At 39.0% G+C, this 16,506-nt stretch overlaps 1 protein-coding gene across 1 annotated transcript in view; it reads right to left on the bottom strand.

Annotated features, from left to right (window-relative positions):
• The window catches only part of nrg3b (neuregulin 3b), a 334,276-nt gene that overhangs the window by 154,270 nt on the left and 163,500 nt on the right, over nucleotides 1-16,506 (bottom strand). The window contains exon 2 of the mRNA XM_033985213.2: nucleotides 9,473-9,608. Within this exon, the coding sequence (XP_033841104.1) occupies nucleotides 9,473-9,608 (136 nt within the window). The remainder of the gene's footprint in view (nucleotides 1-9,472; nucleotides 9,609-16,506) is intronic.

Below are 16,506 nucleotides of genomic sequence, written 5' to 3' on the forward strand. Positions count from 1 at the left end.
GATAGGCTACCGTATTAGCAAATGCTCAGTTGGTAGTGTGTGTGTCCACTGATCTGAAGGTTGGCGGTTCAAATCCCGCTCTCGACGTAAACACCATTCGTTGAGCGGTCAAATCCTTCGTTTGAATGAGTGTTTCCTTGACGTAAAGTTCCTTGAAGTTGCCTTGAAAGCGCTATATAAAAACGTGACCCTTTACCGTGACCGTTTACCCATGTCTTCAGGTATGGTTTATTTGCGGTTATATGGGACATGATACGCTTTTCTTATTGGACGCTACCGTTTGATCGCTCGAAGTTACAGGTTTGAATATGGCAACTCATAAATCGTAGCGCTACTGACCTTTCTACACACTAGCGCACCAGCATCTTAAATGGTCCTATCCATGGGTATCCAAGTAGTAGTGAAGTAGCGGTGCAGTAGTGAACATATCCGATAAAGAATAACGACTGAATCACTCGCAGGTTGCAGATAATACACTTTTTACCAAAGCAAGAAGTGATCTGTTCTGTTCTGTTGTTGCGCTGTCTTCTGTTGTTTCAATCTACACAGAGTCACCCACTGCCTTCCCACAACAAAGTCTTCTCAAAGCAATGACTAAGCAAACCATATTAAGAAGTATGTATTCATATAGGCCCTAAGGGAGCATGAATCATTAAGCTGTGAAGCACTCCGCATTTTGTTTTATTTAAAAGTATGTGTCATTGGCTCTACCTAGCTTCTTGTCACTCGCAGGCATTGGTTGGTTTTGCTTCGAGGTACATTTATTTTGCAAGCGTCGGTTGGTTGGGGACTACTGCGCAACACCGTCTCCATCACAAACTTCTGAAAAACCACTGTGCACCATTGCAAGATAGGGCCAGATATGTCATGTTCTGCCACAAGAGGTCAGTAACACGACAGACTCTAACTCTTCCTTCCAGATAACTTAGCCTTTTTGTGGTTTTATTTAAAAGTACAGTATGCAACTTTCTGAAAATGGTACATAACCTGCATGACTCCGTGGAAATAGAAAGTTAAAACCATACTTGGGAACATTCTCCATGGAAATAGATGCATTTTATTGTGGATTATTATAGCCAAAGGGACAATAAGGAGATGCAAGCCCGCTCAGAGTAAGGACACATGTTTTTGAGTGCATTAAAAACAACCAAAATGAAAAAAACATCCTTGTCTACATGCCTATTTCTGCTTAAAAAGTTACATACTATGGTTTTAAATGTTTGTCAGGCTAAGTACGGAAGCTAAAATGCACCGTCATTAACACAACAACAAAAAGCTTGTGACAAAAACACACTCATCCCACCAGGGTTTTGTACAACACTCTTTGTACTTGAGAAGCCATAGCACTCATGTAAAACTAGGCCTTAAACTCACATTTGCATGTTTATTTTGAGAAGCTTATTAGCAGTGGCATAAGAGAGAGAGAGGATCTGTGAAAAGGGATAATAAAAAGCCAGAGACAGAGCTAAGGATATGTTTCAGAACAATACAAGCGCCATCCCAAATATAAAAAGGAGCGCACATGGAGCAATTGAATACAAGTCTACAAAACATCGATTTTGTGCTTTGAACTTAAGACTTTGAGTTGAGCTTTTGGGATATTAGAGATTCTGGTACTGTCCAATGCGGCTCTGATGTAAAACCCATGTAAATCCCATGTCAATTGATTAGATTATTGTTTTGGGGACTAGAAAAAATCACTGGAAGATCACGAAAACCTCAAATTGCAATGATAAATACAGTGTCTAATGAATGTTCTCATTTGCACAAACTGGTACTAAACTGGGACTAAACCCCAAAACAAATCTGGATCAGACCAGGACTAAATCAGGACTAGAACATATCCAAACCAAGTCTACATTAGAACTAAAACCAAAAGATTACGCCAACATTAGATTGACACAATACTCGCAATGGTATAGTCCACTTCAGCGAATTTGTTCCTTAGAATAGCTTTGTGTGAGTGTGTTGGGACTGAAACCCGGAGCAAACCAGGACTAGAACAGACCCAAACCAAGTCTACACAAGCACCGAACCAGTAGTACACGAGCACATATGAGCTAACTACTCTGCCAGTGTTCCCCTTGCGGATTCATCATCTGATCCCAGCAGTATCTTTTACATCTTGTTTTGTTGCTTCCTGCACAGTTTTGTCACGTCAATGCCCGAATCCATCTCACTGTACATCAGGCTGTCCTCTAAAATACACAAACAACATCATCAATATCATACAGTGTCTGTTTGAACGATGACAACTTGTGACTTCCTGCCGGGACTACTCTGAGTGAAAAAGCAGTGACCTATAAAAGTAAATGTGAACACAAACCTACAATCAATCTTAGCCACAGCAGCCACTCAACGCAGCGAGAAAATGGCCGACAGCGCCTCTAATTATAGGGCTACTTACTACGAGTTTTAGTTGCACGAGCATCACCTATGTTCATGGTGTTTTAGAATATCATATAGTGAATGTATACGATAAAAACAGAGGTGGAACGTGATGAAGTAAAAGTAGTAAATTGCTGTACTAGGTGTCTATAGTTGAAGTGAATTTTAAAGTGGATACTGTTATGGAAATCTTTACTTTACAGTGTTTTACCTCATTTGCACCTGTACTTGTCGTGGAGTTTCTATAAGCAAAACAACTAAACAATAAAATGAACTGAGAAGTTGTCTAGAATGTGATTTATTGAAGCAATTGTGTGCACTGTTGTAAAGAGCTACCTGTCCCTGAGAGAGCATTGTCAACTGTGTCAGTACATAGAGAATATTTACACAATACAGCGAAGAATTACGTGAACCAGAAAAACAGATTACTGCTGGACACTGCTGAGCTAACTACACTGATACTAAAAACACCTATTGGTTACAGTTTCTGTTTGTAGCCTGGGTCTGTTTTGTAGCCTTGGACGAGCAGTGAAACGTCTTCATTCCGACAACGTTTTGTTCAGTTGACAGATTTTATATTTTTCTTGTAGTATGGATCAGACCTGGACGACTGAGGGATTGCACAAATAAAAATATGCAAATAAAAACAGATAGAAAAAAAAATATATATTAAATAGTTTCTGTTGAACACAATTCAGCACAAATATTTATCAAAACTACAACATTTGAAGCTTTATTAGAACTGACAATCTATGTGAAATATTTTTACTTTTTACTCTTTACATTTTTATAATAGTTTAATAGGTAAATTTTTTTCATGGGATACTTTTTTTTTGTTTTTTTTGCTCCAGTATCTGTACTTGTAAATGTAACAAAATTAAGTATTTCTTCCATTACTGAATAAAGTATCAAGATATGTTGATTAAAAAAAAACCCAAAACCTTAATATTTAAATAAGAAAAATACGTTTCTTTTCTTTTTTTTTAGGTGCACAATATAGTCGTTATGGTGATGCGATTGCTCTATCTGAAATGTCCCACAGTACGGCATTAAAAGTCTATTTCCATGGAGACAAACAAGTGACGCCACCAGAAGAAGTTACAGGTCAGGTGGAGGCAATATATACAATTTAAAAAAAAAACTGTAACTGAACGTGTCTAAGATTGATAAGTTTAATGCCATACTGTAAAACTTTCCAGGCAAAGGAGAACCATCTCCATGGCGACAAGCAGAATGGAAAAAAATAAATAACAATCTCACCAAGTTTGACACTGCACGATGGTTAAAACGAGACGATCAAAACAGTGTCGAGTCAAAACTGTACTTCTCTGTATGTACTTTATCATATATTTTTTAAGTAAGCAGTACTTTTATTTGTAATTAAGACATAGTAGTGAACATATAACCGATTATGGATGGATAAAGTTGCTGATTAAACACATAATATCCAAGTTTAAGGAAGCGCATAGTGGATCTTTAAGAGAACCAATTTGCTCTGCTGGTCATAATATTATGCCTGATTAAAACCACATTCAATTGAATCCATTGAAATTTGGATCAGCGTTTGCTCTCCTGGCTCACCTCTTGTTCTCGTGTCATTAATAAATCATCACATCGAGAGACAGGCCTTAGACAAGCCTTTTAATTCCACGTCGGTTGTCCTAATGAGCTATTCAGTCCTATTCAGCACTATGGCCCCTGCAGAACACTACCCGTCCTGTCATGTATTTTTAACATCGTCTATCAGAAGAGGGAGACGGTCCAAAAGACTCGAGAAGACCCCACGCGCAGTCCTCGAGAAGTGATCAAAATGTGCCTTGCGATTTTCAACACATGCTTGATTTTACGGGGGAAAAAAAAAAAAAAAAAAAATCGCCAATGCATCCGGCGAGCTTCCCGGCCAAGTGTGGGAGTGTAGTCCAATTAAAACCATCTTAAATTCTTGGCTGGATAAAATCGCGGTTGCCATTGTTGTAGGCAGAACACAGCGTCGCTCCAAACGCGGTAATGAGTTTGATAAATGTGTCTTTCCTTTTGGTTTTTATTTAACGCTTTCTATATTGTGAAAGTTGGAAAAGCAGGGCTGTTTGCGCGGTTTTGAAGAGATACGCAGAGTGGACCCGCTAATGCAGTCAAAAACGAAGAAAAGACGAATATACAGATTTATTTAAAGTGTAATGTCGACTGATAACGCGCAGTTTTGTTGGAATATTGTGTCAGAGTAAGAAGTATTTAGATAGTATACAGATAGGAAGTGATAGAAATGGAAATATTTAGAGAAGAAGAAGAGGATAGAAGGAGGAGAAGAAGAACAAAAACAAGAAGAACAAGAAGAAGGAGCAGGAGGAAGAGGAGGAGAAGACGAAAAAGAAGGAAGAAAAATATGTTTTGAATGATTCCTTAAGCAGATATCAAATAATGGAAAAGGAAATATTTAGAGAAGAGAAGAAGATGAGAGAAGAAGGAGGAAGAGGATGAAGAGGATGAGGAGGAGGAGAAGAAGAAGATGACAACGAAAAAGGAGGAGGCGAAGAAAAAGATGAGGAAAAATGAAGATGAAGAAGAAGGTGAAGGAGGCGATGAAGCAGATGAAGATGAAGAAGAGGATGAGGAGGAAGAAGAAAGTGAAGAAGAAGACAAAGAAAAAGATGAAGATGAGGAAGAAGAGGATGAGGAGGATGAGGAGAAAGAAGAAGATGAAGAAGACAAAGAAAAAGACGAAGATGAGGAAGAAGAGGGTGAGGAGGAAGAAGAAAAAGACGAAGATGAGGAAGAAGAGGATGAGGAGGAAGAAGAAGAAGAAGAAGAGGATGAGGAGGAAGAAGAAGATGAAGAAGAAGACAAAGAAAAAGACGAAGATGAGAAAGAAGAGGATGAGGAGGAGGAAGAAGAAGATGAAGAAGAAGACAAAGAAAAAGACGAAGATGAGGAAGAAGATGATGAGGAGGAGGAGGAAGAAGATGTTTTGAGTGATTCCTGAAGAAGACAACAAAAAAGGAGGAGGAAGCGAAGAAGATGATGATGGAATAAAGATGAAGGAAAAGGCAAGGAAGAAGATGAAGATGAAGAAGAAGGAGGAGGAGGAGGAAGAAAAATATGTTTTGAATGATTCCTTAAGCAGATATCAAATAATAGAAATGGAAAAATTCAAAGAAGAAGAGGATAGAGGGAGGAAGAGGAGGACAAGAAGAAGAAGAAGAGGAGGAGGAAAGAAGAAGAGGAGAAAGAAAAATATGTTTTGAATGATTCCTTAAGCAGATATCAAATAATAGAAATGGAAATATTTAGAGAAGAGAAGAAGTTGATGGAAGAAGAAGACAAAGAAAGACAAGAGATGAAGAAGAAAACGGCGTGGAAGAAGGAGGAGGAGAAGACGAAGAAGAATATGAACTTCAGACCAACTTTACATGTCTGACACATTTTACTTCACATTCATTTAATAAACAAGTTCATATGAGAGGAGTACTTTTATTCCTACTTTATTAAAATACTTTAGCATCATAGTACTCTTACTCTTACTCGAGTAAAGGTTTTGGTTATCATTCCCACTGTGATGACCATATTAAACAATTTGAATATTTCTATTTCTGTTTCTTGCACGACTCGTTCAGACATGATTTGATCCTTAGTAGTGCTGTACATTATCATACTACTGCAGTACTTTTTTTGGCTACTCTACCACCTCTGAGTAAATATATGTGCAGTCGCTGGGTAGACTACACTGCCCCAACTATTGTTCTTGGACAAGTCACACTGCTGCGTCATTACAAATATTAGAAGTGTCCAAAGAATAGCGCGTATCTGGATGTAACAAAAAGTTTCATTTCTTGTAGCTGACAGGATTCTGATTTTGAGCTCGCTGCTGCTTATGATTTTCAGCCCTTTCCATTTACAAGTCATTCAGCAAATTACAAATGTATTGTTATTTTTCTCAAATCCAGTTCCAACCAGTTGAGTATTTACCAGAACTAACTTTATTTATTCTTTTGTCAAACTCCACTTGAGCATAACTGCCTGATGCCAAAACAAAACTGGGATTGTCGGATAGGTAATTTATAAAAACGGTTAGACAGGTCTTGGAAGATGCTACCAAAATTCAACGGTCCTATTGTGCTCGTAAGGCCCTTGGGGTGCACCAGAAATGTAATATTATAAATCTTCAAATTACTATAATAACACTATGGCTAACTCAAATAAATCAAATTCATCAACGTGGCCATTGTTCAGTTTTGTTAAGATTTTGACAAAAGATTTTTAACTAAATTTGGACGTTTCCAGGTGACGTCTGTGTAATCCCTCAGTCGTCCAGGTCTGATCCATAGTAAAAGTTAAATCTGTCAACTGGACAAACTGAAGAAGCGGCTTTGAAGAGCAGAGAAACATCTTCACTCCTACAACGTTTTGTCCATTTGACAGATTTAACTTTGGCTTTTACGATCATTTTTAGTTGACTTAAACCTGTCATTCAAATCACACATTTTATAACAAGTCTGCAATAGAGTCAAATCCAACATGGCACGTTTTTAGTTCATCAGACCAAACTTCAGAGTTCATCAGCCAGGTTATTCACGTCTCATATTACATAGAGTCATTGTACAAACAAAGAGTAAAGATACTGGACAAAATGCCGCAAATATATCACCATGACATTCTTTTACAAATGGTAAAAGTTGGAGAAATGTCATCAAATACTCAAACCTCAGGCTAATATATGAAGTCACACACTGTTTGTCATCTCCTCCACTTCGCCAGGGTCAGGGTTAACTGTCTGGCAGGGCAAGGCAAGTTTATTTGTGCAGCACCACTCATACACAAAGTAATTCAAAGTGCTTTATCATCATGAAATTAACATTAAAAGAGAAAAGCGTAGAATAAAAACCTTTCAGTCATAGTTTAGTCACAGCTAAACCTGAGCCTGGATTTAAACATTGTCAAAGTAGAGGCCTGTCTCACATCTTCAGGAAGACTGTTCCAGGTGTTAGCTCCATAAAACTGAAACACTGATTCTCCATGTTTAGTCCTGACTCTGGGACCAGCAGGAGGCCGGTCCCTGAATTATGAAGTAAGTATAAACACAGATGTACTTTGATGCTAGGCCATGGAGAGACTTGTTCACAAACAGAGCAGCTTTAAAGTCTATTCTCTGAGCCACAGGAGCCACCGCAGAGACCTGAGCACAGGACTTATGTGCTCGTACTTCCTGGTTCTAGTCAGGACCCGAGCAGCAGAGTTCTGGATGTACTGCAGCTGTGTTAAGGCTCGTTTGGAGAGACCAGTGAGTAGGCCGTTACAGTAGTCTAACCTACGGTAGACAAAACCAAGTCTGGTTTTGACAGTATACCTTTGATTTTTGCAATGTTTTTAGATGCTAAAACACAGCAGATTATTGATTTGATGTGGCTGTTAAAGTTCAAGTCTGAGTTCCTACTACTCCTAGATTTCTATCCTGATTTGACGGTTTTAGTTTTAGTATAGTTCTACTCAGGAAAAGTGCATTCAACCAGAGAGCCTTTTTCTGTCCGAGCGTCCCAGGAGTTGAACACAGTCCCCGGAAACATCACAGAGCTGGCCTCTTACCATCTTTTCTCAAAACATTATTCATAGCAAATCAGACCTGTCAACATTAACCCTGCAGAATGTGTTTTGCGTTCACCTTCACCTTAGTGGTACTCTTTGTCATGTCATTGCCTGTCTGAATGTTTTTGTTGGTTTTTTTTTTTTTTTTTTAATATAGTTCTTTTAATAGTAACACAATTTGACTTTTTATGCAACTGTGTGATACTGCTACTGTACACTGTTATTTAACTATAGCCTTTCATGTGTCGTCCTGCTCTCACTGTACTATTATGTTGTCTAACTATTGTTTTTAAGTAGAAAATTTTAACATATATCCAGGGACAAATAGGCCTGTCACAATATTCCATTCCAGAGAAATATTGCGATAAACAATAATATTGAAACTACTTACAAACAGTCCCATTGAACCCTTTTTAAATAGACAGTATCATTAAAAAATATATGATGCAACAAATAAATAACAGAATGAACCAATAATTTGCCATAAAAGTGACTTCAGCTTCAATCTGCAGCTCAAATATTATTGTAGTACGACTAAAACAACAAAAATCTCCCCATTTAGCAATGAAAAAGTACCGGCTGTAAATATTGAGCCCTAAAATATATTGTTCCAGCTTTCATATATTGATGTAGTAGTAGTAGTAGTAGTAGTAATGTCTGTGTAATCCCTCAGTCGTCCAGGTCTGATCCATAGCAAAAGCCAAAGTTAAATCTGTCACTCTTACATCGTTTTGTTCAGTTGACAGATTTAACTTTGGCTTGTGCTTTAGTAGTAGTAGTAGTAGTAGTAGTAGTAGTAGTAATAGTACTTTGTGACAGGTCTGGGGACAACAGATACAAACTGGCAAATTCTGGTACATTTATAGTAACATTGATTCATGTTCACAGTTTCTGTCAAATAAATAAAATAAATAAATGAATAAATAAAATAAAATAAAAAATAAAATAAAATAAAATAAAATAAAATAAAATAAAATAAAATAAAATAAAATAAAATAAAATAAAATAAAATAAAATAAAATAAAATAAAATAAAATAAAATAAAATAAAACAAAACAAAACAAAACAGTATAAACTCTATCACTATTTAACCACAAATACTTGGATAGACAACTTTCCAATCTGACATTCATCCACTACTTCCAATTTACCCACAAACATTACTAACTAAACTTGTGTATTCAAGAGAAAGAAAGTATATATCCCACATATTGTCAGTTACATCATCTTTTTTCACCATCCAACCCAGCTACTGAATACTGCATGTTTTCCTAGTATTGCAGAACCCTACAGTTCAAATATTTCTTCCAACCAAGCTGGACAGAACTGTAACCACTAATGCACCGCTCTTAAGCACAGATTGGAGTGATCCGGGCTTTTTTTTCGGCCGCCCGGACAGCAGCGCTAAAAGCAAACACGAATTCTACGAAAGCCGAGGTCAGGGGATTACGGGAAAGGGACAAACAGTGTAAAATGCTTATGTGGAAACAAGAAACGTGTCTCGTACCTGCAGTGTCTGTGTACTCCGGCCACCGTCTCGATGATGGAACACTCGCCCTCGTTCAGACAGAAGGCAAGATCTTTGTCTTCTACGCAGGGTTTGAAGACCTCCGAGCGGATACTGGGGAGAGTGGGGGCCACCGCTGAAACACAGGAAGATAGGAATATGAGTACTTGTTTTTGTAGATGCAAGATTGTGATGACGTAACACTTTTAGATCAGTGGGAATAAGTGTTTTTGATATTGATTACCTTGTATTTTCACATACAATATTAAAAACGAGTATTTATATTTGCAATTTGGTCCGTGGTAAAAGAAAAAATGTTAAAATCTGTCAACTGGACAAAAAGTTGTAGGAGTATAGGATGCTAATAGATGTGAGATCACCCATTAGGGGCCTGAATGATTATCCTATATCACTCAGCCACAGTTCACACTTAGGGTAGCTCAATAGACCAAGCTAACAAACAGAAACTGTAAACAATACTGTAGGCTTGCTAATTTCAGTGTACCGGTAGTTAGCGTCTCTCTCCAGATAATTATAAGGCAGTGTCCACCGGTAATCTGACCAGAACTGAAGAAGCGGCTTGGATGAGCAACGAAACGTCTTCACTCCTACAATTTTCCTTTTACTATGGATCATACCTGGACGACTGAGGGATTACACAGACAATTTGGTCCATGGACAACAGATGTTCCTGCTCATCTCTCTACTGAAAATCTAATCACAATAAAAACACCTTTCAGAAAACAAACGCGTTTACATTTTCGTTCAAAATTGTTCATCCTCTGTCCGTGTACACTTAAAGCAAACGCAACGATGCTGCACAATTTCATATAGTCTGGCGGATAGTATAACTCTATGTAATTTATGTCATCCTTCATCAGTAAACCCAACAAACTGTCCCAGGCAAGTCCAGAGCTGAGTAATATGTTGGCCCACACCCATTGCCATAGCTTTATTTCTCTGCTCTGCTCTGACCCTGTACCAGCACTGCATTGCAGGTTCTCCACTCTGTGAAATATGCACAGCTGTCAGGGCCTGGTCACAAGCACACAGAAATATTGTGCACTCACATGGCAGCGGCTAATGTATGCAGAGCCGCTATCAAAATGCTGCGCACGCACACACAGACATACTAGTTATAGAGAGGTTTAGGCCTGTCATGATGATCACTATATCGACTTATTGTTCAGGATATGGAACAGTGATTTTTTGGGGGGGTCAATATTTATCGTGGGGATTCATTGTAAAAAAAACAAAAACATGCTACTATCACACCGCCTGGATCTGACCGCTCAACCAATGATGTTTATGTCGAGAGCGGGATTCAAACCGGCGACCTCCAGATCGGTGGACAAACGCATCTACTGGCACCACTCTGAGCTACTGACGCCCCAGGAAGGAAGGAAGGAAGGAAGGAAGGAAGGAAGGAAGGAAGGAAGGAAGGAAGGAAGGAAGGAAGGCAGGCAGGCAGGAGGGAAGGAAGGAAGGAAGGAAGGAAGGAAGGAAGGAGGGAGGGAGGGAGGGAGGGAGGGAGGGAGGGAAGGAAGGAAGGAAGGAAGGAAGGAAGGAAGGAGGGAGGGAGGGAAGGAAGGAGGGAGGGAGGGAAGGAAGGAAGGAAGGAAGGAAGGAAGGAAGGAAGGAGGGAAGGAAGGAAGGAAGGAAGGAAGGAAGGAGGGAGGGAGGGAAGGAAGGAGGGAAGGCAGGAAGGAAGGAAGGAGGGAGGGAGGGAAGGAAGGAAGGAGGGAAGGCAGGAAGGAGGGAAGGCAGGAAGGAAGGAAGGAAGGAAGGAAGGAGGGAGGGAAGGAAGGAATGAAGGAAGGAAGGCAGGAAGGAAGGAAGGAAGGAAGGAGGGAGGGAGGGAGGGAAGGAATGAAGGAAGGAAGGAAGGCAGGAAGGAAGGAAGGAAGGAAGGAAGGAGGGAGGGAAGGCAGGAAGGAAGGGAGGAAGTATCATTCTGTTCTATTTTGAGATAAGACAAGGGTTGTAAGTTATTTTCATCACTGTTCACTTACATTTTAGCATTTGTGTTTTAATTAAAGGTCCACTATGTAACTTATTATTATTGATTATTACGATATTTCCTCCATTGGTGCAGCTTTAAGATTTTGCTATAAGTTATAATGTCTTTTCCACATCAAAAACATACCCGCAAACACTCTGTTCCACCTCGTGATGTCATGTGGTAATACAGGAAATGTATTACCTGTACTTACTTATTATTAAATGTAATAATGTAAATCAATGTAATCACTGGGAGGTGTTTTGAAACTGAAAAATAAACAACTTCAGGTACTACGTGTATGCATTTCAGTAACAAAGATTTCCACATTCAGCCGGAGATTGTCTCTACACCATCCTCTTAATTTCTGCTTCAAAAAATATTAAGATCCCCTTTGATTCATGTACCCCAGGAGTGAGGCGAATATGAAAGTAGGACTTGAACTGGAGATGACACCTTCTCAGCTCACCAGGAAAAGACCAGGGATACGTCTTGTTGTATTAATTCATCTAATTCCCAAAGTGTGGAGTGAGAAGGTTGGCTGTTCCAAGATGCAATTTTATTAATAGAAAACAGAACACAAAGTCCCCCCGTGGTTAAGTGCGCCGCCGGTAATAATTGTGAAGTGTTTTAAGTGTGTGTATGAGCCGCAAGAATCAACATGTTGAGATGAGTATTGACCATTACGATGTCATTTACTTCTGCCAGCGACAACAGACTCCAAAAAAACAAACAAAGGGACTAGATCAAGACTAAAGGCCATGCCACCTTAAGAGCACCCAACCTCGTCTGATCTCAGAGGCTAAGCGAGGCCTGGTTAGTATTTGGATGGGAGACACCGCTGGGAATATTAAGTGCCGTGATGGGGCAGGAGTGTGCATACTGTCGTTGTGTTCTTAGGCACGACACTTCACCCTCTGGTATGAATGTGGTGTGTGCGTGAGCGTTGGTCGTGGCAGGAGAAGCAGATGGCACAGACTAGTAGCCTTGCCTCCTTTAGTCTACCCCAGGGCAGCTGTGGCTACAAAAGCAGCTTATCACCACTGAGTATAAATGAATAATGCACGAAACTGTAAAACAACACTGATCGTCTGGAAAAGCACTATATGCATTTTCAGTATAAAAAGCACAACGATTATGCAAAATTAAGCTTTTAATCATGTTATATTTGTTTCCAATCTTTAATCGCTTATTTTCAAAACGTCATAAATAAATCCCCGTGTTCACCGCCACCGTCACACACCCACTGCTCTCTACTTATTTCATTCTTCAGTTTTATTTTGTTAATCGGTGATTCGCGTAGGATTCGACAGCATCGTAATGTCATTTTGGTACAAACGAAAAAAAAAAAAAAAAGGTTCTCATTAGTGTGATCTGCAGCTATCCAGAGGAGGCTCTTTGTTGGGATGACATCAGTTCCCATTTACGACATCAGCTCCCATTGGGCATTGCCGTTTTCTAATGCGGAACTCAGCGGACTTGTTTCTTTTATTAAGTCATTTTAGATGAATATTGCAATTTAAAATGTGCAAATTATAACATCCTGATCCACGGGGGTCATAGATTATAGCTGTATGGCAGACACAAGCACAATAGGTCCTCTTTAAATATGGAATACAACCAAATCAGACATGAATATGATCTAAATAGTTTATAGTGTAGATATATAAATAACTATAAACTAGAAATACACACACTGTACACACTGTAGTAGAGGACCATGGCTTGGGAACCATTGCACTACACTGACCTAAATACTGCTGCACTCATACTTGTCCAATATTAATGCTTTTACTAGCAGTATCATATTACTGTTGTTACTTTCAAAAGTATAAGTGGAGTACTGTTAACAGCTCCTGGTGTAGAGAGAAATATTTATTTGTCTGTCAGGACCGATACACAAAACCACAGCACAAAAGAGAGTGGAGTTATTCAAAAATAACTCATTTCCTGGAGTGTCTAGACGGATTGATGTTGAGATAGAAGCTGCTCTTACAACCACATTGAGAGTGTTAAATGCTCATGTAGTAATATAGTAAGATGATGTACAGTATCTTTTCTGGAGGAGAGGATCCTGTCACTGCACTTGCTACATGTTTTTAAGTGCAGTGAATGGAGCCTGGACTGCACAAGGTCGGGGAGGCAGAGTGACACAGCACATTGAAATCGATGATGACAAATGATGTCTTTAGTGATGGTCACAGGGGACAAAAGTCTACTCCATCAAACCACACACTGCCACCAATAAAATGCACCATTAGCAGTCATTACTCAACCTTCAACCTGATTATAATATTCAAATGAGAACACGTTATACTTGTAAGAAAATCATTGTTTTGTATAGTATTTTTTAGATTACATTAGTATTTTATTTATTACATGTTTTAATATATTCATTTTTGTTATTTTGTGTGTGTAATTTCCCTCATAGATCAGTATAGTTTGTCTATATCTTGCTCCAGTCAAATGAAGCTCATCGATGCGAGCAGTTAAAGAGCGGATTTGGAGCCGAATTCCATGTTTAGAATTCCAACTACAAGTATCATAGCAACCAAAGAGCCAATGTAGAGCGAGGCTGTTGAAGGTAACGCTCTTTCCCACCCGCACCGCTAGTTTAGCAGGGAGCAGGCACTTAGCAACGGTCTCGATCAAACCTGTTGCTAACGCCAGCGGGTGTGACCTCGGGAAAAAGAGGCCGCCTGACTCGTGTGTTATTAATGATCGTATCTTGATTTATGGACACAATAGTGAAATAAAAAAAAAAACAGGATCATGTAGAGCGGGTTAATACGAACACTTTGGAACGTGGCGGCTAGCAGGTTAGCTACGTCCATTTATATATACAGTCTGTGGTCTAATCTAAATGGCTATGGGAGTGACCAAAAACATGCTAAGAAAGTGGCCTTATCTTGCAATTGTAATAATATAGTATAAGATGATTAGGAAGCTGGAATTGCATCACCAACCTGTAGGTCAGTGCCGCTCAACCAACAATGTTATGATATCAACGAGTCTATTAAACGATTATTAAAAGTACATTTTAACTGTCTTAAACTCATGGCATATTTTAACTTCTTCTTCTTTAAACAGTAAGCCGATAAAAAGCGTCCTTGTAAATGTTAAAATATCACCTCCGATCCTTTGGTCCCATTGGCCACATCAGGAAACAAGTCAGCTTCGGATATGTTTGGCCTTGAGCTATAACGCCTGTCAATTTCTTATAGCTTTCTTTTTCATCACAGTGACATGAGAGAAATAGTCAAATATCTGGAGCCCGTCGAGCCACGAGTCAGGTGCTTTTGAACAAGTACATGTCAGACAGGGCTGTGGAGATAGGCGCACTTCAACATAAACCTGTCAGAAAAGAAGTCAAACCAGGTTATAGACTGTGAACGGAGCCACTCAAATAGTTACGACTTCTTCCACAGATACTATTCAAGTGTACAGCATGGGTTAAACTAGTTATATTTACATATCTCATCTTTTTAAAGTCGGATTGGGATTATGCCAGTAACGGTAAGTCTTATGTAGAATAGCAGCCTGTGCATTTAGTTCCCACTATTAAGATTTAAATTGGCAATAGTCCCATTTTTTAATTTATCATTTTAAAACCTTTTCTGCTTTTGAAAGAAATATCCAAACTTCTAATGATTCACACATAGGGGACACGTATTGGAAAATATTGGAAAATTGGAAAATAAATAAAGGGGAAAAAAATCACAGGAGGCTGAAAAATGTTGCGGAGTTCTGCAGAAACATTGAGCGAAACACTAAATTTCACATGTCACTGAAAAAAAACCTAATCTGATTTCATGTTTGGCCAGGTTTGAGACGCAACGGAGGACATGGGGACCAGCCTGATATTTGTTAAGAGATTGGCTCCACAAACTTGGTGTATTAATCTTATGAGTTAAAGTTCTTTCAACTGACAACAACCATGTTTTTGGTGTTGAATAATGGCACTACTTTCTGAAGCTACTGTGAAAAAATAATTTCACTTTTGTTTGTTTGTGCTGGCAGAGAAGACAGTGAAGTGCCAGTTGTGCCAGATTTAGTTTCATGTGGGCAGTTACAAAGATACTAACAATAAACCAGGTCAAAACATCTGCAGACAAGCGCTTGATTTAATATGCAAGTAGGAAAACAGGTTAACAGATCTTTTTTTTTTTTTTTTTTTAATGCAAAAAAACTTCAAAACTTTTAGGTGTGATTAAGCCTGCGCAGTAGACAGTTCAAGTCAGTGAAACAATTTTATTAGAGAAAATACACAAAACAAAACTAAATCTCCAGCTAATATGCAGGGAGTGTGTGTTAAAAATATATGAATGAAACAAAAACACAACTCCAGGTATGTTTTTGACGAGAAAACAACATTATAGCATAGATCAGAAAATAGCGTCGTATGGGCCCTTTAAAATGTGCTGTTTTAGTAATTTTACCAAACAAGCTCTCCCCATCTGTCACCTGTCAGTTTTCAATTTGTCCAAACCAAATAGAGAGAGGAGGGCAGAGTTTTGAGGCGAGCTCTGGGTGGTAGCAGTAAAATCCTGGTATAAAACCTGTTAATAAATGGCAGCTGCAGTGGGAGAATGATTCATCCCGAGCTCTTTGAAATCATTTACACGTCTCTCGCTCTCCCCTCTGCTCAAAACCAATCCGCAGCTCATTCCCATGGCAACTTTCAAGGAACCTACTGCTGACTGGGGATCACCAATTTAGCCAAGTTTGTCCTCAAAGTTCACATGAAATTTGCAGTCCATATATCAGATCAATACCCACTAAAAGCTCAAATAAGGGCGAGAATTATGTAGATGACATTTTTTACCATATATATAAATGGACATAGCTAACCTGCTAGCCACTGCGCTCCAAATAGGAATTAAACAGGGGCGCACTTCTGTCTCCATCGACTCCGGTTCCAAGTCACGTTCTATTGAAAAACTGTCGCCCCTCTCTCTGTAACAGCTGCTGTCAGACTCATCATTTAGGTCTTAAAATATTCATATTAGCCCGCTTTAAATGATCATAGCATTTT

This window comes from Periophthalmus magnuspinnatus, chromosome 19 (genome assembly GCF_009829125.3).
Source record: "Periophthalmus magnuspinnatus isolate fPerMag1 chromosome 19, fPerMag1.2.pri, whole genome shotgun sequence".
Lineage (NCBI taxonomy): Eukaryota > Metazoa > Chordata > Actinopteri > Gobiiformes > Gobiidae > Periophthalmus > Periophthalmus magnuspinnatus.